The sequence below is a fragment of the Pseudorca crassidens genome, chromosome 8, assembly GCF_039906515.1.
Source record: "Pseudorca crassidens isolate mPseCra1 chromosome 8, mPseCra1.hap1, whole genome shotgun sequence".
NCBI lineage: Eukaryota > Metazoa > Chordata > Mammalia > Artiodactyla > Delphinidae > Pseudorca > Pseudorca crassidens.
In genome coordinates, this window is record NC_090303.1 from 91,751,865 (window position 1) to 91,774,028 (window position 22,164).

The following is a 22,164-nucleotide window of genomic DNA, read 5'->3' on the forward strand; positions in this document are numbered from 1 at the left end:
ATTTCAGTAATCAAAGGAGTGAAGGGTTAGAGGAGAGAAGGCAAAGGTGGAGTGGAAAGAGTTAATTCCCTGGCCCTCGGGAATAGTGATATATAAGAACGTGGCCACAGATCTAGAACTTTCTGAGTTTCTGACATAGACAACTCAAATTTTCAAAATTATGTTAATTAATACATGATTCTTCTAAGAATTTTTAAATAACTCATTTCATTCAAATTTTCTCTATGTGATATTATAAATTCAGTAAGGCTGACTAATTTTTAAATCCTCATAGAAATCAATCGACTGTTCAGAACAATGAGAAGTTAATTATCTAACCCTAATTTTTTTTTAATTTATTTATTTTATTTTATTTTTGGCTGTGTTGGGTCTTCTTTGCTGCATGCAGGCTTTCTCTAGTTGCGGTGAGTGGGGGCTACTCTTCATTGTGGTGTGCGGGCTTCTCATTTTGATGGCTTCTCTTGTTGCAGAGCACAGGCTCTAGGCGTGTGGGCTTCAGTAGTTGTGGCACACAGGCTCAGTAGTTGTGGCTCGTGGGCTCTAGAGCACAGGCTCATTAGTTGTGGCACACGGGCTTAGTTGCTCCGCGGCATGAGGGATCTTCCTGGACGAGGGCTCGAACCCGTGTCCTCTGCATTGGCAGGCAGATTCTTAACCACCGTGCCACCAAGGAAGCCCTACCCCTAATTTTTATTTGGAAAAATTATATATGTGAGGGATGAATGTTGACTCATGATTTCTATCCTGAGTCACTGGGTTAAGAGTTGCACCACAGACAAAAAGGTTTAAATTATATTTTTGAGCTTTAGACATCAATGCATTTACTCTCAGAGCAATTTTTCAGTTCATCAAAGATTGCTTATTTAAAAAATAAATTATTTCCTATCATAGGTCATAAAGACCACCTAAATTGATGATAAATATTTGTGATACAATTTTGAGAAGAAGAACAACCCATTTTTATTCCTCATGTTTGTAGCTATAAAAAAGAAACATGTGAATAAAAACTGGAAGTGTGCACAGGAAAGGAAGAGAATGTGTTAGCACGATGAGGTCACAGGCAGGTCTTAGAAAATGTTCTTTAAGACTGTCATCCCCCTGCTTCAGCAGTTAGACCTAAAACTTCCTACAGTCTCCAAATGGTACCCACGCTGGGTGAAGGTCCGAGTGACAGAATGGGGGATGGGGGTGCAGGGATGCAGGGGACACTCACGTGCGGTGCGGTGAGGAGTGGGGAGCTGGCAAGTGCCGAGGGGGCCCGCGCTGGGGCCCTGGCGGGGCTGTGGGTCTGCGGCAGGCCAAAGGGGTGCAGGCGCGGGCTGGGGCTCAGGCTGCCCTCTGAGTCGCTGCTGTGGCTGCTGGGAGGGGTGGGCGGTAAGTGCAGGTGGTCCACGGAGGCTGAGGGGAAAAGAACGGATTGCATCCATCAGGGAGCAACAGAGCAGGACTTGGGGCAGTTCAACATTCAACATCCCTCCAGCAGAACTCAGGACAGCCGAACGAAAGAATGAGGAATCTCTGTGTGTGGATATGGAAAGGCCTCCAAGATGTATTACTATTAAGGTTAAATTTTAAGAGTGTTTCTTTCAAAAAATTTGAAAGTTTGCATTATTGGGTTCCAGGTCCGCAGTCCTTGATGTGGCCTCGTGGCAGGTGCTCTTGGCTTGATTTTCAGGCTTTATTTGGGATACATTTTTGGATTGGGTTTTTCAGTTTTACTTTGGTCAATGGGGGTTTCAGTAGATGTGACGTTATTGTCTGCTGGTCTCAGCCTATAGAGGAGCGGAATAAATCAAGGTGCAAAACAGTGTATAAAGTGGCCCTCCTTTTGTATGAAAAAGGAGAGAGAGAATACAGACCCCTATTTGCTCGTATCTTTGTAAAGAAACTCTGGAAGGTATATAAGAAACTAATAAAATTATGATGTAATGGGGGCAGGGGAAATTACAGTAAGTAGGGACGGTGCTGGCATAACCTTCCCTCTGTTCATTTCATATAGTTTCCATAGTTTGACTTGTAAACCATGTTAATGTATTAGGATCTTTTTTCTTTTTCTTTTTTTCAATAGCAAAAGCAGGGAGCCCATGAGTGTTTGAGAAAAGCTCATTTGTTTCTGGAGGAATGTGCATGGTAGGGCCCATAGGCCAGATGCCAGGCATTCTTGATTCAGATAATACCCAATCCATCTGTGGATAGACAGGTAGGAATTGGAAGACAAATTGGGGGAGGGGTGTCTCCCACAAAGTCTTCCAGCATCTAAGCATCCTTCACCTCTCCTCAGGGAGACACCCACACACCCTGTCGGGGCCTTTGAGCCTTAGCCGGTGCCAATCTTGCATCTCCAGGGCAGGAGGGATGGGTTCCCAAGGGAGGAATCCACTCTGGAGTTCAACCTGACAAACGAGCTTTGGGGTCTCACTCTTTTTCTGACCTGCAAAACTTCACATTGTGCTGAAATACCTTGACAGCCAGCTGCCGTTACTGAGCCAAGGAACATGACCTTGGGTAAACCTTTCACTCCACATCCCTCCTGGAGCCCCCAGGACAACAGAGCCCTGAGTGCAGTGGCTCTGAACTGGGCAAGGAGCCTGGAGGCCTCATACACACCTGGCCTTCCACGGCCAGAGAACAGCTCGGGGCCATGGAAAGGCCTCGGTCTCCAGCCTGATGTATTGTGAATGGGAAGAGACTTTCTGACACACAGCTACTCACCTAAGAGAAAGGATTCCCCCATAGCTGCCTTTGGAGGTGACAAGCTGCAACCAGACGGCTCTCTCGCCCACTAAGACACCTGAATATCCAGGTAACCACAGGTGATGTGTCTCTCTCTGCCACGCCCCGCGCCCACTCCCATTCACAGCACACTTTCGTTCTCTCTTTCTCTAACCCTCTTTTCTCTTTCTAACATACTGCTTTTCACTAGATGCTTCTCCGCCCAAGAGCTCCCTGGTTTTTTAGAGTCCATGGGCACTCTTAAAGCTAAAGAATATTCTAAACCAATCCTATGCATCTCCACTGCCAACTCTTCTGCCACCACTTCCAGGCAGCTAAGGAGGGTAGGTATGCGCCTTAAACTTACGTGCTCACCTAGGAAGGAGTCCCAAGCGTGTTAACCAAGTTTTTCCCAATGCCATGATGACCTATGGCACTCTGTGGTGTCAGATGAATTAAGCAAGGAAGCCATCAGACTGGGGTGGCTCCAATGCTCTGGTGGCCCTACGTAGGCAAACCAAAATCTAAGCCTCTAAATGCTTCAAGGTTACCAGACTGAAACCCAGGACAACCGGTCACAAACAACCAACTTGGCTTTAAGTTATATCCAATCAATAATTTCCTTACTTTGGGCTTTCCTGGTGGTGCAGTGGTTAAGAATCCGCCTGCCAATGCAGGGGACACGGGTTCGAGCCCTGGTCCGGGAAGATCCCACATGCCGCGGAGCAACTAAGCCCATGCGCCACAACTACTGAGCCTGCGCTCTACAGCCCGTGAGCCACAACTAATGAGCCCACGTGCCACAACTACTGAAGCCTGTGTGCCTAGAACCCATGCTCCGCAACAAGAGAACCCACCAGAGAGAGAAGCCTGCGCAGCAATGAAGAGTAGCCCCCGCTTGCCGTAACTAGAGAAAAGCTTGCACGCAGCAACAAAGACCCAACGCAGCCAAAAATAAAATTAAAAATTTAGTTAAAAAAAAAATAATTTCCTTACTTTGCTTCCACCTTTTCTTTATAAAAGTCTCCCCCCAGCTCCTGTCGGTGGAAACTTGTAACTGGTTTGGCGCTGCAGAATGTAATTAATTTTTGCTCAAATAAGCTCTTAAAATTTTTAATTTTTTAGAGTTTATCTTTTAACAATGCTTATCTTTTAACCATGGTAAACAAACAAACAAGCAAACCAAAACCAAAACAAAACAAAACCCAGGAGTGGCCAAACCTAACAGGGGCTCCCGCTGTCAGCCGTGCTGAGCAGTTAGTCTAGAGAACTAACCAAGAATACCAGAGCTCGCTTGTCCCTTTCACTAGGCACAGCCCTAATTATTCTAATACCGTTCTCCTTTTTCCAAGCAGAAGGTGCTCCACAGAAAATGAAAATGGCATGGCAGGAAAAGTGAAGCAAACTCGAATCTCCTCTTACTTAATTATTAAGAGCTACTGCCCTGGCCACAGGTGCCTCGGTATCAGATTTCTAAATATCACTTGAAATGTTGCTCTTGGATTACTTACTGACAGGGCTGGGGACAACTGGCTACTTTGCCTAGAAGCCCTGTTGCATTCAAGGATATTTAATTTCCTCCTCTCTGTACATCTAGGATAATGAGGAAGGACGGCCATTTACTTTACCCTTGAAATGTTTCTCCTCCAGTGATCCCAGATTCCAAAGCCACTAGGGGATTCACTGGTACAGCTGTGACATTTTCTGAAGCATACTGCAACATAGATTTAAAAAGCAAGATGCATGTGATAGTTGTAACCGGTGTCACAAAAATGAAAGGAATTACTTTGGAGCAGTATATAAAGCTGAAAGGCACTAAAACGTGTATCACTCAGTGAAAAGAAATACTGTCTCAATATGGATTTTAGTCAGTATTTCTAATTTTAAAAACAGAATCCTTTCTTTACTGATGATAAAGGGTAAATGCCCACCTTGATTAAGTTGTCACGGATCAAGTCCTGAGTATGTTTCTGGTGGAATGAAGGTAGACTTTGTTTCCGTGAGCACTGCTACTAGGTAACATCTGCACGTTACATCTACCCAGTAGCACGGATACCCTTCCCATGACAAGTGCATATACTAATTTCCTATTTGTCGACCACACCAATGAGCTACCCTTCTAACCTTGTGCCAAAAGCATAAATAAAAAGGGAGGGGATGGCGTGTCTGAAGGCACAGAATTAAGAGCAGGATCTGTGCAAAGTAACTCAATTAAAAAGGCTGAGAGGGACGTCCCTGGTGGCACAGTGGTTAAGAATCCACCTGCCAATGCAGGGGACACGGGTTCAAGCCCTGGTCCAGGAAGATCCCACATGCCACAGAGCAACTAAGCCTGTGCGCCACAACTACTGAGCCCAAGTGCCACAACTACTGAAGCCCGTGCGCCTAGAGCCCGTGCTCCCCAGCAAGAGAAGCCCGCGCACTGCAACAAAGAGTAGCCACCGCTCGCCACAACTCCTGAAGCCTGCGCGCAGCAACGAAGACCCAACGCAGCCAAAAAAAAAAAAAAAGAAAGAAAGAAAGAAAGAAAAGAATAAAAAAATGCCGAGAGAGCTTCCTAGACTCCGTGAGACTTAGGGGTCTACGTTCAGGAATCCTGACTATGGGCTTCACACGGGACAAGAAAAAGACTGACACAGAGAAAGAAGAAAGTGAAAGTGTGATAACCCCAAGTGTGACACTACTTAATTCTAAATGGATGGCAAGAAGCCCAATAGGATGCAGGAACAAAGGAGGCTCCTTGCAACAACTGTCATCTGAAATCAACATTTAAAAACATTGAATTGGTCAGACAGATAAACCGTGAATTCACTTCACAAAGGGTTTAAACTAGAATTGTTTGTTGTAAGTAGGCCAGGTGCCTTTGTGGATATGTGCCTATTTGCCTCTACTGATCATCACTCCAGGATAGGGAGCTGGGTTTTATCCACACGATGGCTTGAGGGCAGCGGTTCCCTTGTCCCCTTGTCAGTACCCAAGTCACAGCAGTCTACGAACATGCTGAAAAGTCACCCTGCCTAGGAGTAAAAGTTAAAGATTTAGCTGGAAAAACTTAGGTTTCAAAGTTTGTATTTACCATCAAGAACAGAGCTATTTCATAAAGCAAGTTCTGCCTTTGGTACCATCAAGCCCAGCACTGTCTCGCACATTCCCCATCTCTTTAGACGGTGCACCCACATCTGTTAACCCAAAGGAGAGAGTGGACAGACCTTCCTTAGGAGAGAAGTTTAGGAACTGATCCACTTCATGAGGCTCCAGCTTAATCTTAGGAATAACTGTCTGGCACGAGGAATCAACCTAAAGGAAGAATTTCAAACACAGTTTTTAAAAACCAATAACAAACCTGAAGAAACACCCTGGGGAGTTATTTGTCATCTGTGTCTTCCTCCCAGGGCAGCCCTGCTTCTCTGGGGCTGGCGAGGCCCGGCCGAGTGCAGGCTGCTTCTTGGACAGGGAGGTGTTTTAGTCCTTAACATTTCCCTCACTGCCAAACCTGGCAATACAGGTGATGGAACCCTCAGAATTCTAAAATTAAGAACCCAGGGCTCAGGAGTTCCCTGGAGGTCCAGTGGTTAGGACTCAGCACTTTCACTGCTGTGGCCTGGGTTCAATCCCTGGTCGGGGAACTGAGATCCCACGAGCCTCACGGCGCAGCCAAAAAAAAAAAAAAAATCCAGGGCTCACTTACCAGTGCTTTCTTTCTATTGTTTTTATGGACTATAAGGGCTTTTATCACAAAATAGTCTGGTACATTTTTAAGGGTCATGGCCTCCAGCAGTGTGTCCTGCGGCAGGAACTGTGTGAACCCAGCTGCATCCATTCTCTCCAGGTTCCTGACAACTGACAGCAACTAACCATGAAACACTGAGTACGGGAAGGAGGAAAGGTATCTGGCCCGTGCATGGGGAGCAAGGCCATGACCCTGTCCTTTCTTAGTGACATGCATGAACATGAACTGAACTAAAATCTCATGGAGCAAGGAGACTAATACAGACTCCAGAAGCCTAGTCCGATTAACAGACTCAGGTAGCTATTGAGAAGGGAATTCTAGAGGGCAGTGCAGAGGTGCTCTGTCCACAATCCCTCATCTTCCACACGGATGGAAGGTAAGAGCACAGGAGTGAGTACTCAGCAAAGCCTTAGTGGCCCCACCACTGCTGTGTTACCTTTTCCTGAACAGGTGGACCACTATACCTCGCTCAGAGGAGATCTGACTTAAAGATCGTCAGCAGAGTCATTGTTTATAACCTGTGACTTTGAACTTAAGGAAAGTTAGGACTGGATTCCAATATCTGGAAGAAGATGTACAAGTATGACTCTGGTCCATCACCAGACACTGAAATACCCAAAGAGAAGGTGGAGTAAAACTAAATCCTACTTGCCGTAGGTGTGGAACTGAGCAAGGAAGAAATTCCAGATTTCTTACGTTTTCCACGGGGAATACATTAGGAATTGGTAGGTGGGAGATCCCTGAATTAAGTCAGGGTAACTGAGCACTACACAGGAACTAGCATTCCCTATTGCCACGGCACAGAAAGCCATGGATCGCGTCATCATCATAACCACTCCCTTTCCACCGGCTTAAAAATCAGTTCCAGGGAGAATCTTTTTTCCCCATGGATATCTATGTATTTTTAAAATTTTGTAATAGCAATCATAGAAAAAATGAAATGAGACTTGCTACCAATTTTTCTGGAAATGCCTTTAAAGGAAGTGATATAAGCAACGCTGACACCAAATCAACATATCCTAGATATACACATAAATACATTTTTACATACATACATACATATATAGTTATATATCTTTAAACATATACAACCACTAGCTCCAAAAAGATTAAGTGCCTTATTGGAGAATGAGGATCCGTATCTTTTGATCCAATCTGTTTATATGGAGGAAAAATGAGTATACCCCAGCGTTCATTTCCAGAGGGGGTTCCTCCTTTTCAAAAGGGGTAGAGATGGCAGTGATGGTCAGAGTGACAGACGGAACTAGTCCTGAGGGCGGCTCGTCCGTGATTGGCTCTGTCTTGATGGTTGTTGATGGAAAGTCTGTAGACAGGTACCATTTCTCACTCTCCACTTCATCTGTGGGAAAAAGATAAGCACATGTGTGAATCTGTTCAGGGCATCAGGTATAAGTAAAACAAATGGCACTGACCTTTTCCTCAAAAAGAAGCTCCAACACAGAATTATTGTGGGTAGAATAAAAGGAAATAAAACGAGGATGTGAGAGAGGAGATAAATGGATGAAGAAATGAATGGCAAAGTGAGAATCTATACTTGCATTCACTTGAGTGTAAGGATGCCTGAAGCAACTCTGGAAGGATACATATGAAAGAAAGAAACTAGGCTCTCCGGGCAGAGCAGGAAGGAGACTAGGTGGATGCGGAATAGGATAGGAGAGAGAATTTCAGTGTGTAGCGTTTTATACTTTTTGGTTTTCAAACCAATTAATATATTATCCAGAAAGAAAGAAAGAAAGAAAGAAAGAAATGCATTTAAAAATAAGAAGGAAAGAAGCGAATGGTTGACAACCAGGGTCTCAGGAGACAGGACTGGAGACAGGTCTCTGTCCTTCTCCCCAATGGATGGTTATTTGTTTTCTTCTTTTTCTTCTCACTCCCCATCATTGGTCCTAGTCTGCTTCTCTGCAACGTCGCTTATGCCTTACACGTGACCTAGACTTCCAGAATTTTACTTAGCCTTCTAGGAAACTTCAGAGTTTGTAACAGACATCTGTCCCTTGCTGAAATGGATGAAATGCTCATCCGGAGGAAAGGGCGGCATCTTGTCAAGGCTGGTCTTGGCTTGCCTCTGGCTTTCGTGACAATCACAGGCCTGGGGATCACAGCAAAGCAACAGCACCGAACAGACAGAAGCACCTCCATCACTCAATGACATTCTCCTGGGAGCCTGCATGGTAACCTGCATTTCTTACCAAGTTACATCGGAGCAGGTGCCTCAGCATAGCCCTGGGAAAGGAGGGAGGAGGGCAGGAAAGGGAACAACAGCAAGAAGGCTGCAAACAGGTGCAGAACGAGAGAAAACAAGTCAGAGATTCCCAAAGTCAGCATTCCTCACCTGTTACCAGTTTTACTAAAGCGAGACTAAAATAAAGCAAAGATATGCTCCCTTGCTTTATGAAAAACGTTTAAACACACACACACACACACACACCAGGTGCTTCGTGAACTATTACTATCCAGGGGAGCAAAGTCATTCACATTATGAATTATTTTACACTCAAGAATTAGGCTCAACTTTTCTTATGAAAAGGTACATGAACATCATTCAGAACTGTCAAGACGGCAGTGGAAGAGTGGGCACAGAAGCGAAAAACTAAAGTTCGCAATTGTTAAGGTTGTATTTCTTTTCTTTTCTTTTTTTTTTCAGTACACGGGCCTCTCACTGTTGTGGTCTCTGCCGTCGTGGAGCACAGGCTCCGGACGCACAGGCTCAGCGGCCATGGCTCACGGGCCCAGCCGCTCCGCGGCGTGTGGGATCTTCCCGGACCGGGTCACGAACCCGTGTCCCCTGCATCGGCAGGCGGACTCTCGACCACTGCGCCACCAGGGAAGGTTGTATTTCATAAGCAACTTCCTTCAAACACAGGGAAAGCTTAGATTCACATGCACCATGGAAAATAATTTTCCCCCAAATCCAATTTCTAATTGACTCAATTAATTATTCCAGCCCCAATTTACTTCCTGAGGTCAAATAAAGACAGGCAAGACTTAGGTTGGTTGAAGGTGTTTGCTTTTAGAGCTGGTTCTATGGGGCTGCTGAGTGCTATGGGGTGATGGAGGATTTCCATCATTCTCGGGGTGTGCGCCACATCCTGGCCGAGCGGGAGGGGCAGGTAACAAAGGTCCTTTTGAAAGCAGCCAGAGGATGGAGACCACACTGTACTTGATGCAGAACCCTGCTGGGCAGATGGGCCCCCTAGCTCAGCTTGGGGAAGCAATTGGATGAGGAACCAAATGAAGTACCTAACACCACTCCCAGAATGAGCTTAGGCATGAGGTCTCTGCCACCTGTAAGGAAGACACGCTTAGGACAGATGTGGGGAGGGGCTGGAGAGACAGAGAGAGCACAGATCCCATTTTCTCCACTCAGCAATGATGTGTTCATACCTCTGCCTTGTCAACACTTACAGCCTGTCCACACTGAGCAATATTTACCCCTAGCAGAGACTGGAAGAGAGACAGTAAGATGAAATATAGTCTCAGTATATATTAAAATTAACAGTTAAGGAGGCATCCCTGAGGAAAAGGTCACATGCAATTACCAGGGAATGGTGAGATAAGGCCAGATCCCATGGCTGTGTGGTTACAATTACTGTGACGAAACATAATTCACAAGGCACAATAGGTAAAAATAAATACAAAAAGCAAATACAAAATTACAAGCAAAATAGAGACAGGTAATGAAATTAGTTCTTCCAATCTGGCTAAGCCATTCTCAAAGTACACACATTCATAAAATAGGTCAAGATAGTCTATATTCTTTTTTTGGTTTTTTTTGTTTGTTTGTTTTTGCGGTACGCGGGCCTCTCCCTGCTGTGGCCTCTCCCGTTGCGGAGCACAGGCTCCGGACGCGCAGGCTCAGCGGCCACAGCTCACGGGCCCAGCCGCTCCACGGCATGTGGGATCTTCCCGGACCAGGGCATGAACCCGTGTCCCCCGCATCGGCAGGCGGACTCTCAACCACTGCGCCACCAGGGAAGCCCAAGATAGTTTATATTCTTAATGCTCAGTGTCCTACACCCCTATTTTAAAATTTTTTATATAATATTTGCTGTATCAGAGATGGAGACTGAAGGACAAATAATGACATGTGAACTATGAAACAAAACTTCCCCTGAACTCGTCCAAGAGAAAACCCCAAGGAAGCTGCCTCTCCTCCCCTGAGCCTTTTGGGGACAAACCACTGGTGCTGCCTTCATGCTTCCATTTCAGTACAGCAATTTATTACTCTACCTTGAAAGATGTTTTTTGAATTAGAAAGAGGTTTAAGGCCATCAACCTCAGATACGTGTTTTTATAGATGAGGAAACTAACATGCAGGTCTAAATCACACAGCAAATATGTGGCAGAACCCAGATCTCCCGATCCATTAAAGAAACAACTAAACATGTAGATAAAGATGTGTGCACGGGGACTTCCCTGGTGGTCCAGTGGTAAAGAATCTGCCTTACAATGCAGGGGATGTGGGTTCGATTCCTGGTCAGGGAAATAAGATCCCACGTGCCGTGAGGCAACTAAGCCAGCGCGCCACAACTACTTAGCTTGCATGCCTCGACTAGAGAGCCTGTGTGCCACAAGCTACAGAGTCCACACACTCAGGAACCTGCGCACCACAACTACAGAGCCCACGTGCCCTGGAGCCTGCGTGCCAGAACTAGAGAGAAGCCCTGTGCCACAACAAAGAGCCTGTGTGCTGCAACTAAGACCCAATGTGGCCAAAAATAAAATAAAATAAATAAATATTTTTTAAAAAAAAAAGATGTGTGCACAGGGCTTCCCTGGTGGCGCAGTGGTTGAGAGTCTGCCTGCTGATGCAGGGGACACGGGTTTGTGCCCCGGTCCAGGAAGATCCCACGTGCTGTGGAGTGGCTGGGCCCGTGAGCCATGGCCGCTGAGCCTGCGCGTCCAGAGCCTGTGCTCCACAACGGGAGAGGTCACAGCAGTGAGAGGCCCACGTACCACAAAAAAAAAAAAAAAAGATGTATGCACAAATATGCTCACTGCAGCATTATTTATAATCACGAAACACTGAAAGTAACCAAAAGAGTAAAACGGAAGGGCAAAGTGAATGAATTAGGGTACATCCATACAATGGAAATGTTATGCAGCCAGTAATGTTACATGTTTAAACCCTTCTTAATAACAAGGCAAAGAGTTATGATAGAATATTAAGGAAAAAACCTGAATATAAATTTATGTACTATTAATGAAGAAACTGATAGGAAAAAGAGACTGAAAGGAAATATGTCAAAATAGTAAAAATATCTCTGGAGAATAATTCAGAACATGAGTGACTTTTTTTTTTTCTCTAGTTTCATACTATTTCTATAAATTTCCTAGACTGGGAATATATTGTCCCTGGATGATCACATGTGGACATGGCCTGCTTCTGCCTGCTCTGCTTCGTATTTTATGATGGTAATTATTACATAGAAGCCTTAGTGGGTCAAGTGGCCCATTTAGAGTCCCTTGACTTAAGAAGAGTCAATGAGTACCTTAATATATGTTATAAATTGCATAACTGGCTCCAGTTCTTCGTTTGTCCCTCTATCCCTGTCCTTTGCCATGTAATTTTGCAGTGCCCTCCTACTGGGGACTAATCCCTACCCTGGGATTGGCCACATGACTGGCTTTGGCCAAGAGGATGTTAGCTTTGCAACACAAGTAAAGTCTTGAAATGCACTTGTACAACTGAACTTACACACTTGTACCTTTGCCATCACACTTATGAGAAGGATGTGCCAGGACAATCTACTGATCCCAGAAGGAGGACAGACACATAAATCAGAGTTGCTCCCAGATGAGCCTGGCCAAGATCAGCTAACTCTCAGCCTTAGACGTGTGAGTGAATCTAGCTGAAATCAGCAAAATCACCCAGCTGCCCCTGACCCTCCACGCCTAAATCAGCCAACCTCCAGCCAAGGCACAGACATGTGAACTCTAATAACAAATGATTGTTGGCAAAGCTAATGAGTTTAGTGGTGATTTGTTATGCAGGAATACAGCTGGCTGATACAATACAGCTGCATGTGTATACAAGAAATTAAATCCATTACATCAGAACCTATGGCAACAAATAGTTACACCTTGTTCCCATAATAATTCCTCTAAACCACCAACTGTGAACCACATCAATAAATATTTGTAGATTGACTGACTTGATCTACCAATTATATAATAAAATAAATGATTTCAGTTGAAGAAAGTTAGCCAGTAAGAAGTTTGGTGAGAACATTCCAGTGGCGGTTGAAATTAGAGAAAAAAGCTTTCATTCTGAACTACTAGGTATTGACTTATACTCTGTCCCTCAGTGGATCAAATTGGAGAAAACAAAATGACAAATGTAACCTGTGAGATAGGGGGTTAACAAAGGATAAAGGGAAAGGGAACCAGCCGAATATGTATTACAATTTTTCTATGTGACCTTATTTTTGTAGTTTTATTTCATTGGCAAAAGATCAGAAGAGCACCATGGCTTAGAACTTAGATGGTTGAGTTATTGATAAAACTGCAAAAACAAGATTCAGTATACACTCTATATACTGTCCAATTTCTAATACTAATACTCAGATAGTGAGTGAAAAAATTTTTTATTGTAAATTGTGTCTATATGTCTTTTAAGTTTCATTTCAGAAGGAAAACATCACCCAATAAGGTCAGTAGTGCACGGTGGGGAGTAAGAAGCACAACCAGCGTATCATCTGATTTTATTTAAACAGCTCCCTGGGCTTCCCTGGTGGCGCAGTGCTTAAGAGTCCACCTGCCAATGCAGGGAACACGGGTTGGAGCCCTGGTCCGGGAGGATCCCACATGCCATGGAACAACTAGGCCCATGCGCCACAGCTACTGAGCCTGCGCTCTAGAGCCCACGAGCCACAACTGCTGAGCCTGCGTGTCACAACTACTGAAGCCCGCGCACATAGAGCCCGTGCTCCGCAGCAGGAGAGGCCACTGCAACTAGAAGCCCGTGCACTGCAACAAAGAGTAGCCCCGGCTCACTGCAACTAGAGAAAGCCCGTGCACAGCAACAAAGACCCAACACAGCCAAAAGTAAATAAATAAAATAACTTTATAAAAAAATAAAAAATGAAATAAAATAAACAGCTCCCTATCAAAGGTCAAACTCGACTGGCAAATTTCCTTGGCATCACCACTTAGCTGTCAGCAAGAAAATAAAAACAAGCCACTGTCTCATGGCGATGAATCCTTCATATCCAAGGATGAAATGGAGCAGCTATGAGCAATGGGGCTAGATGCTGAGATTACCAAGATAGCGGCTAAAAACCCCACAAACCAAAACCAACATAGAGGCAACACCAAAATGCAGGTCCTCAATCATTTCCATATGTGCTGCGTAAATAATGGCACTGAATAGATACTGATTCCTGGGAAGGGGAAAAAAGAGATTAAACTCTAAATTGGGAGTAGGTAGTATCTTTATAAATATGTCTTATATATGTGTGTGTGTTTTATATATATATACACACATACACTCATATACATATTTATATATGGTGTGTCTGTGTACTTTTAAAAAGAGAAATCACATAGGACAAATGCCACTTACATGATATACACATATATGTACCCATTAGCTATTTATATAATATGTCTAAAGTAAAAAGGAAATTTTTGTAAATTAAAGAAGTATGCCTCATCTAAATCCTTCAGCATTTGATAACTGTGTTTGCCCTTTGAAAAATTTCAAAGGAGCTGGCAAATCTTGGCCGATTTTTGACGTAAACATCTCTTAAAGGAAAATGCTAAGGCTGGGTTCTGGAGGCTGGGAGAGGGGCAAGAATGCAGTTGAATATGTCAGAATCATATGAAGCTGTAGCCCACTGCGTGTTCAGACAGAAGGTAGGCGCCTGCCCACCCAGAGTCCCCTCCCTGAGTGCCTGGACCCTGAAATCACCTCCAGTGGTGAGTGGCATGAAGAAGTGTTGAAAACAGTAAAAATAGCAAACACTGAACTGTGAGCGTTTACTACGTGCTAAGCATTATTCCAAGTGCTTTAGATATATATTAATTAATTTAATCCTAAGAGTGACCCTGGAAGGCATGTATTATGATTACCCTCATTTTATAGACAAGGACACTAAGAGATTAACTCCCTCACCCTACGTTACCCAGCTGGTATACGGCCAACCTGGCATCCACACCCAGGCAAACCAGACCCACAGCCCTGCTCCTGGCCCCTCTAGCATACTGCTTCGCAAGAGACCAATGATGAAACGGATCTCTAGCCAAAAGTGAGCATTCTTCAATTAATGTTATTTTGAGCCCATAATTAGCCACTACAAAAGGTACAATATTGGTTCTTTCTATACTTCTCACCTTCGTTTATATGGACTCCTAATCCAATGTTCCTGAGGTTAAGAATTCCAGTTTAACACCAGCAAATAAGAGCTAAAATGTTCTGAGAGCTCACTGTGTGCCAGGCACCGTTCTAAATGTCTTCACGTACTTACACAGGTTTCTGTGATGGATGCGATTTCCCTTGTACACCTCCCTCACTCCATGCCTTCTGTGCTTGTGCTTACAGAACCTCTTTCCCTTACTCTGGTGTTCATGTTGTGGCCAGTTGATAAACTATGTATTTAATTATGTGGTAATTTACATAGGGCAATAATAACAAGAGCTAATATGTATTTAGTGTTTACTAATTGCCAGGCGCTGTTATAAATGCTTAATACATACTAACTCATTTACTCCCCCCAACAACAGCACAAGGTTAAGTATTATTACTATTATTCCCATTTTAAAGATCAGGAAAGGGCTTCCCTGGTGGCGCAGTGGTTGAGAGTCCGCCTGCCGATGCAGGGGACATGGGTTCGTGCCCCGGTCCGGGAAGATCCCACATGCCGCAGAGCGGCTGGGCCCGTGAGCCGTGGCTGCTGAGCCTGCGCGTCCGGAGCCTGTGCTCCGCAACGGGAGAGGCCACAACGGTGAGAGGCCCGCGTACCGCAAAAAAAAAAAAAAAAAAAAAAAGATCAGGAAAGAAACACAAGAGTTGAGCCACTTGCCCAGGATCACACCATTAGTAAGTGGCAGAGCCCAGATTCCAGTTCAGGCAAATTGATTCCAGAGATGAATCGCTATACTCCATCCGTGTTCTGCATTTGGCATCTCAGGTCTTCCCATAGGATACTGTGTTTAAAGTATTCATTGAATAAATATCTGTGGAGCAAATGACCGATTTCAAAAGATTTACTTAGTATATACACGCAAAAAACCCTTGTGTGTACATTTCTTTTCCTTCATGAAAATTAATGACTCTTACCCATGAATAGAGTAAGTTTAACGCTAGATAGCTGTACATATTGCTTTCTTATACCATTCTAGCATTGCAATGGCCAGGCAAACGAAGAAGTCATGATTTCACTTCTAAAAGGGGGGAAAGCATCATTATTTTCTTAACCTGTTAGAAAAAGAAAATAAAAGGTAATCTCAAAAGGATGATGAATAGCAAAAAAGCATTCACCACTAGCCCAGGCTTCAGACTCGGAAAGGAAGGCTGTTCCTCTGCTTGTCAACCCCAAGCACATCAGGTTCTTTCTGTAGCGCATCCATGTCAGGGGACCCAGCTACTCTCTGTAGGGAGATGACAGACACATCTGCCTTTTTTTTACCCTAGAATCTACCCCTCTAAGACAGCTCAGACCCATGCTCTTGTCAGCTCAGACCCACAGCTCTAATCAAATGTGATGAAGATACAGCTATTTATCATCTCTCTGTGACTTTCTTTCCCAGGTCCCACGGCCTTGGAATATTTCAACATCAAGAGGTCTTCCCACTGCAAACAGGAAACCTAAGTCACCCATGACTCATCTCTACCCTTTCTTCAGCAAACCCGATGGTATGCTAATCCTGCTCTGGGTTTCAGCTAATCCTTTCAAAATCCATTTTTTCTTTGCCATGGATGGTACATGCCTTTCCGTTTCTCCCTGCATTGCTATATCCATGCACACCTTCCCTGCTCTGGCATCATCAGACACGAGACACCATTTTCTTCTTCTAGACTCCAAAAAGAACACCATCCCACTTTCCTAAGGCCTTGTTTCCCATCAAATGCTGAGTCTCCGCCTTCCATCAGGCTACCTCATACCAGCAGCATCTGTTCATGTTTAGCTCACAGACTATTGTTTTCATTCCCGCCTATGAAAACAGCTCCTTAAACTTAGGATATCCACACTAAGCCAATGTACCCAGCCATCACTTGCCCTACTCACTCTAGAAGTCCAACCAGGCTAACCTGAAGGAAGATGATTATCATTTATGTGCTGGTCCCACCCTCTCTAGACCTGGAAGAGCCACAGTTATAGTCCTTTATTCCACCCAAAATAAAGTTACCTTGACTTGTGCATGGTGCCAGTAGATCACTTCTGTATTAGTATATTTTATGCTGAGTCTGTTGATATTCTATATATTTCCAACTTGGTTCTTATATCATCTTGGAGGATAGGGGCCATGTCTAGTTCTCTCTGAACAGCCTTCATCCAGCACTACTAAGTTTCTTCTTTAGGAAGAAGACTGAAATTAACTAACAAAGCAAATGAATACCTAGCCTCCCAATTTAATTACAGAGGAACATGACCAAAATAGAGTAACTCATGAAGATACCCTCCAGGTGGTGAGGTGCAAGACTTGGTCATTCACATATAAGCTTTTTATTCTTCAATCTACTTGGAAGCTTCTGCTTATCTCTTTATAACCTCTTTACTTTTTTTTTTTTTTTTTTTAAAGAACAGAAAACCCTGCTTAGCAGCCTTAATCATGGGCAGAAATGAACGAGCTGAATGTAGGATGTCTTTCTGGTGGTTCTGAAGGTCGAGCCCACATTCCTAGGACTGGCTCCTGTGGTTGCCAAACGATGTGAAGTCCTTTAACTCAAGTGTTTCAGAAAAGTCTACAGTCAAATTCAGCCCTGAAGACAGATGACTCCTGTGTAATCTTAGACTAGTGTTTCTCAAACTTCTTTTGGTCACAGACTCTTTTGAGGATCTAAAAAAATTATAAATGTTCTCAGCAGGAAAACTGACAAATGTTGACAGTCCAAAATTTTGCATATAATTTTAGGGGTCTACAGTCCATCTGAAGAACATGATACACTAACAGGATAAGAACACCTACATTTGCCCAATATAGTTGGCCTGGGGTTCAAGGAGGGAGGAAGAGGGAAAAGAAAGAGTGAGCAAAGAAAGAACAAGAAAGGAAGGAAGAAGGGAAGGAAAGAAGGATGATGGTGGGAAAGAGAAAGAGAGAGGAGAAAAGGGAGTAAGAGGGAGGGAAAAAAAGAGAGAAATCCAATAAACTGAGAGAGCGTCTGTGCTTGAGCTATTTAGCTTATCACTTTATTTCAGGCTTGGAAGCAATTACAGAAGAATGGCATTTAATCTCAGTAAAAGTGGACAAGAAGATTGGAATCATTGGCTTTCTGAGATATAATGAAATACTATCCATCACTAGAAACAAGAATTCCTAGTTTTGCTTAAGCGGTTTAAACAATGCAAAAGATGAAGATTAAATTTAATGCAAACAGCAATTTTTAAAAGTTGCCTATTTATGCGTTGCCTAAAGAACTATCATCCTCCTCGATCAGGAAGGCAATCTGCTTAAGAAAGCACTGACTCCAGAGAGACCTTTGTGAATTAATACTCCCTTAAGGCGGATGCAAATTGGGGTTCAAATAATTCTGTTCCCAAACATTTGTATATCCACAGAAAAACAGCTGAAGCCAGGAACTCGACAAAGCTTTCCCCGGCAAGTTCCTCATCCGTTCATGCACGCTGTCTACCTTTGATGTCACACATCCCAAAGGGTTCCTATCCATGTTCATTATCCCCTACTTATAAAAGTACTTTTGCTGGGACTTCCCTGGCGGTCCAGTGGTTAAGACTCTGTGCTTCCACTGCAGCGGGCACGGGTTCGATCCCTGGTTGGGGAACTAAGATCCTGCATGCTGTGTGGCTAGAAAAAAACAAAAGCTGGCATAGAAAGCTTTTACTCAGAGAGAAACCGGTACTTAACGAAGATGAACTGTGGATCAGAAACTCTCTGCAAAATATATCTGACCCACTGTACCTATTCTCAGCAAACTACCAGCATGGCCTATTGCAGTGTTGACTTAAAATGTTGCACAACCTAAAAGTTGAGAATTATGTTTCATTCGGCGGACTTTCTGAGGACTTAAGCCTGGAAAAGAGCCTCTCCGATAACTCTGAGGGACTGCTCCGAAGAGGTGAGGGACAAGCCGGGATATACAGGACTTTCTGCAACAAAAACCAGGTAGTCGGAACATCAAAAGATTACTGTTTATTAAAGAAAACCGGACACCTCAAGGAAATGAATTTAGCATTTTTCTCTGTGTGGGAATATGCAAGAGTCTGGGCTCATTGAAATCATTCCTTTGATGTGCACCAGAACTATCTAGGGCCAAGATCCTGCTTTTTTCCATACTGAATCCCCTCGGAGTGCAGTCTGGCTGATAGCTTGATGGCCACAACATCTTTTGTTTATTGATACGATACAGCAAGTGACACATTCTTTGTGCACAGCAGTATAGCACCTCTAAACAGAAGGAGGGGCCAGATGGGGGGAACTGAATAGTGTGTGCTTTGGCCTAATGATAAGAAAGCTTCCTGGAAAATACTGACTGATCATTTCTCCCCACACTAAGCTATCAGCATAGGTGGCATCTATGAGTTCCTTTACACTGCCTTTATACTGATTAGCATTAAAAAGCAAAGAAATAGTGTTATCGGGAAGAGAAACGGACCCTCAACTTTTGGAAACCTGCTTATTTGCAATCATTTTAGTCGGGGTCTTGGTTTAGAAGAATCAATGTCCTAGCCCTCGGCCCACTATGTGCTTCCCTCCAACCATCACCACTGTTTCAACTCTACTCAACGCTTTAGGGCCCAAACGAAATTCTGCCTTGTTCATGCAATTCTTCCTGTGATCTTCACTGGGCGTACGCTCTGTCTTCTGAACTTCTAGTTTCTTTTCCTCTTGGGACACTGCTCATATTCGGTCTGATCAAGTATTGGGGTACAAGGCATGTTCCCTAGAGTCTGGGTGTAAGTTTTACCATCGTTGTCTCACAAGTATCTACGACAGTGCTTGACACACAGTAAGTGTTCAACAAACACAGAAGTGAAGGGGAAAGTTGCCCAGATGGTTTAGGCCAGCTCTAATCCGCATAGTCTAGAAACAAGGCTGCTGAACGGCTGACTAGCTCCACAGATGATAACTAAATACAATATAGGTATTGCTATACTGTTATCACACTCCTGACACAGGGTCTCTGCACTTGCCGTTTCCTCTGCCTAGAAGCCTCTTAGACATACACCTAGTTCTTTCCCTCATCTGCTGATCTTTGCTCAAATACTACCTTCAAAGAAAGGCCTTCCCTGTCTATCCTATTTAAAATCTCAACTCCCCCACTGCTATGGTTTGAATGTTTGTGTCCTCCCAAATTCATATGCTGAAATCCTAATGCCCCAAGTGATGGTAGTAGGAGGTGGGGCCTTGGGGAGGTGATTAGGTCATGAGGGTGAAGCCCTCTGTAATGAAATTAGTGCCCTTATAAAAGAGCTCCCCAGCCCCTTCCACCATGTGAGCACACAATGAGAAGTCTGCAACCAGAGAAGGTTCTCCCCCAACCATGCTGACACCCTGATCTCAGACTTCCGGCCTCCAGAACTGTGAGAAATATATTTCTGGTGTTTATAAGCCACTCAGTCTGTGGTATTTTGTTATGGCAACTTGAATGGATTAAGAAATTCCCCCCTCCTCCAACATCTCCCTATTTTTTTTCTGATTTATTTTTCTGTATATCACTGATCACCATCGAATACATATATATAGTTTACTTCTTTACTTTTTCTTATTTCCTATTCCCCCCTCACATCCTAGAATATAAACTCCATGAAGCAGAGATCTTTATAAATTGTGCTCAGTCTTTATCCCCCAGTGCTTAGGATAGTCGGAGGCAGATTAAGCACAAAGTAGGTGCTCAGTGAATAGCTAAGGAATACATTTTTAAAATGAATCACGAAGCACCTGTAAAATACTTACCTCTACTTGGCACTGTGCTTGATCCTGCCCAAGACAACTTCTAGAAGCCAGGAAACTGTAACCTGATCAAATACCTGCAGCCCAGTGTGTCTGCACAGTGATGGGGCACGCAGAGCAGGTGTCTCCCCTGATGTATCACTAAAGGCTGGGAACATGCTTCATTCAGTCTCCTATACCTTCTCCCTTAACAACTCAAGAACCACTAGGAGAATGAATGGCTACACTGTAAGGCACTGATAACATGTGATAAAGGAGTTCAGACATGGAAGAAGCCAGTTTATAGACATCACTATGAGAAGAAGTGTGGTGGTCAGCTTCTAAGACATCCCCCCAGTGATCCTGTTTTTCTGGCATTCCCATCCTTGTATGGTCCCCAGCCACAAGGAATCAGGACTCCCCTGTGTGACTGACAGAATAACTTCCACAGCTGGGTCAGAAAAAGTATTTTAGCTCCTGCCTTGGTGTCTTGGCTCTCTCACTCTTTGGAAGGCACCTATGCTTACCACTACACCACCAACGTATCCCTCACTCTTTCGGAAGCCAGCTCCCATGCTGTGGTGATACTCAAGCAGTGCCATGGAGAGGAACTGATTCACCAGCATCAACTTGCCAGCTATGTAACAGAACCCCCTTAGAAGCAGATCTTCTAATCCTGGAAAAGTCTTCAGATAACTGCAGCCTCAGCCAACATCCGATTTCAACCTCATGAGAGATCCTGAACCATGTGGACAAAGAATGCCACCTGCCATATCAGCAAACGAAGGATGTTGTAGCCATCAAGCCCTCAGCCACTGCATCTGTCCCCAGCTGTGCACCCTGAGGGGATCCAGGACGGGAAAGAACAAGATACTGGCCTTAGTTAAGGTGCACATCAGAGGAATGATTTCAATGAGCCCAGACACTTGCATCTTCCTATACAGAGGAAAATGGTAAATTCACTAACTCGAGATGTCTGTTTTTTTTAAATTAACAGTGATCTTTTGATGTTCTGACTACCTGGTTTTTGTTGCAAAAACTCCGATATATCCTGGCTCCTCCCTCACCTCTTCCAAGCAGTCTCAGAGCTATCAGATAGAGCTATCTGAGTCTCAGAGTCTATCTGAGAAGCTGCTTCCCAGGCTTAAGTCCTCAGAAATTCCGCCAAATAAAAAAACATAATTCTCAACTTTTAGGTTGTGCATTTATTTTTCAGTCAACAAACAGAACCACCTAAGTGAGCCAGTCCTGAATTCCTGATCCACAGAAATCATGAAAGGTAATGAATGATTACTACTGCTTTAAGCCACGAATTTGGGGAGATCTGTTACACAGCAGTAGATAACTAATACAAGAGGTATCAGAAATGACTTCCACAAAGGAAGTAGGGCTTGAAATAGAGACATCAAAGGAATTGTAGGAATAACAGAGGCAAAGCAGTAAAGAGAAGACAGGGGAAACCATGAGCAAAGGCAGATACAAATATTAAACAGAAACCATACCCACACAGAACCTCAGGATTGGAAACAAATCTTAAAGGTCAATTTAGTCCAACCTTTCATCTAGCACTAGAGTCTACTTTAAAAATAAAACAACTAAGGCAGGGACTGCATGAATTTATCTAAGCTAAAACCCAGAAGAAGGCT

At 43.9% G+C, this 22,164-nt stretch overlaps 1 protein-coding gene across 2 annotated transcripts in view; it reads right to left on the reverse strand.

Annotated features, from left to right (window-relative positions):
• The window catches only part of CREB3L2 (cAMP responsive element binding protein 3 like 2), a 118,758-nt gene that overhangs the window by 25,996 nt on the left and 70,598 nt on the right, over positions 1 to 22,164 (reverse strand). For both annotated transcript variants that reach the window (XM_067747122.1, XM_067747123.1), the window contains exons 3-5: positions 7,627 to 7,802; positions 5,922 to 6,009; positions 1,214 to 1,398 (exon numbers count right to left, since the gene is read on the reverse strand). In XM_067747122.1, the coding sequence (XP_067603223.1) occupies positions 1,214 to 1,398; positions 5,922 to 6,009; positions 7,627 to 7,802 (449 nt within the window). The remainder of the gene's footprint in view (positions 1 to 1,213; positions 1,399 to 5,921; positions 6,010 to 7,626; positions 7,803 to 22,164) is intronic.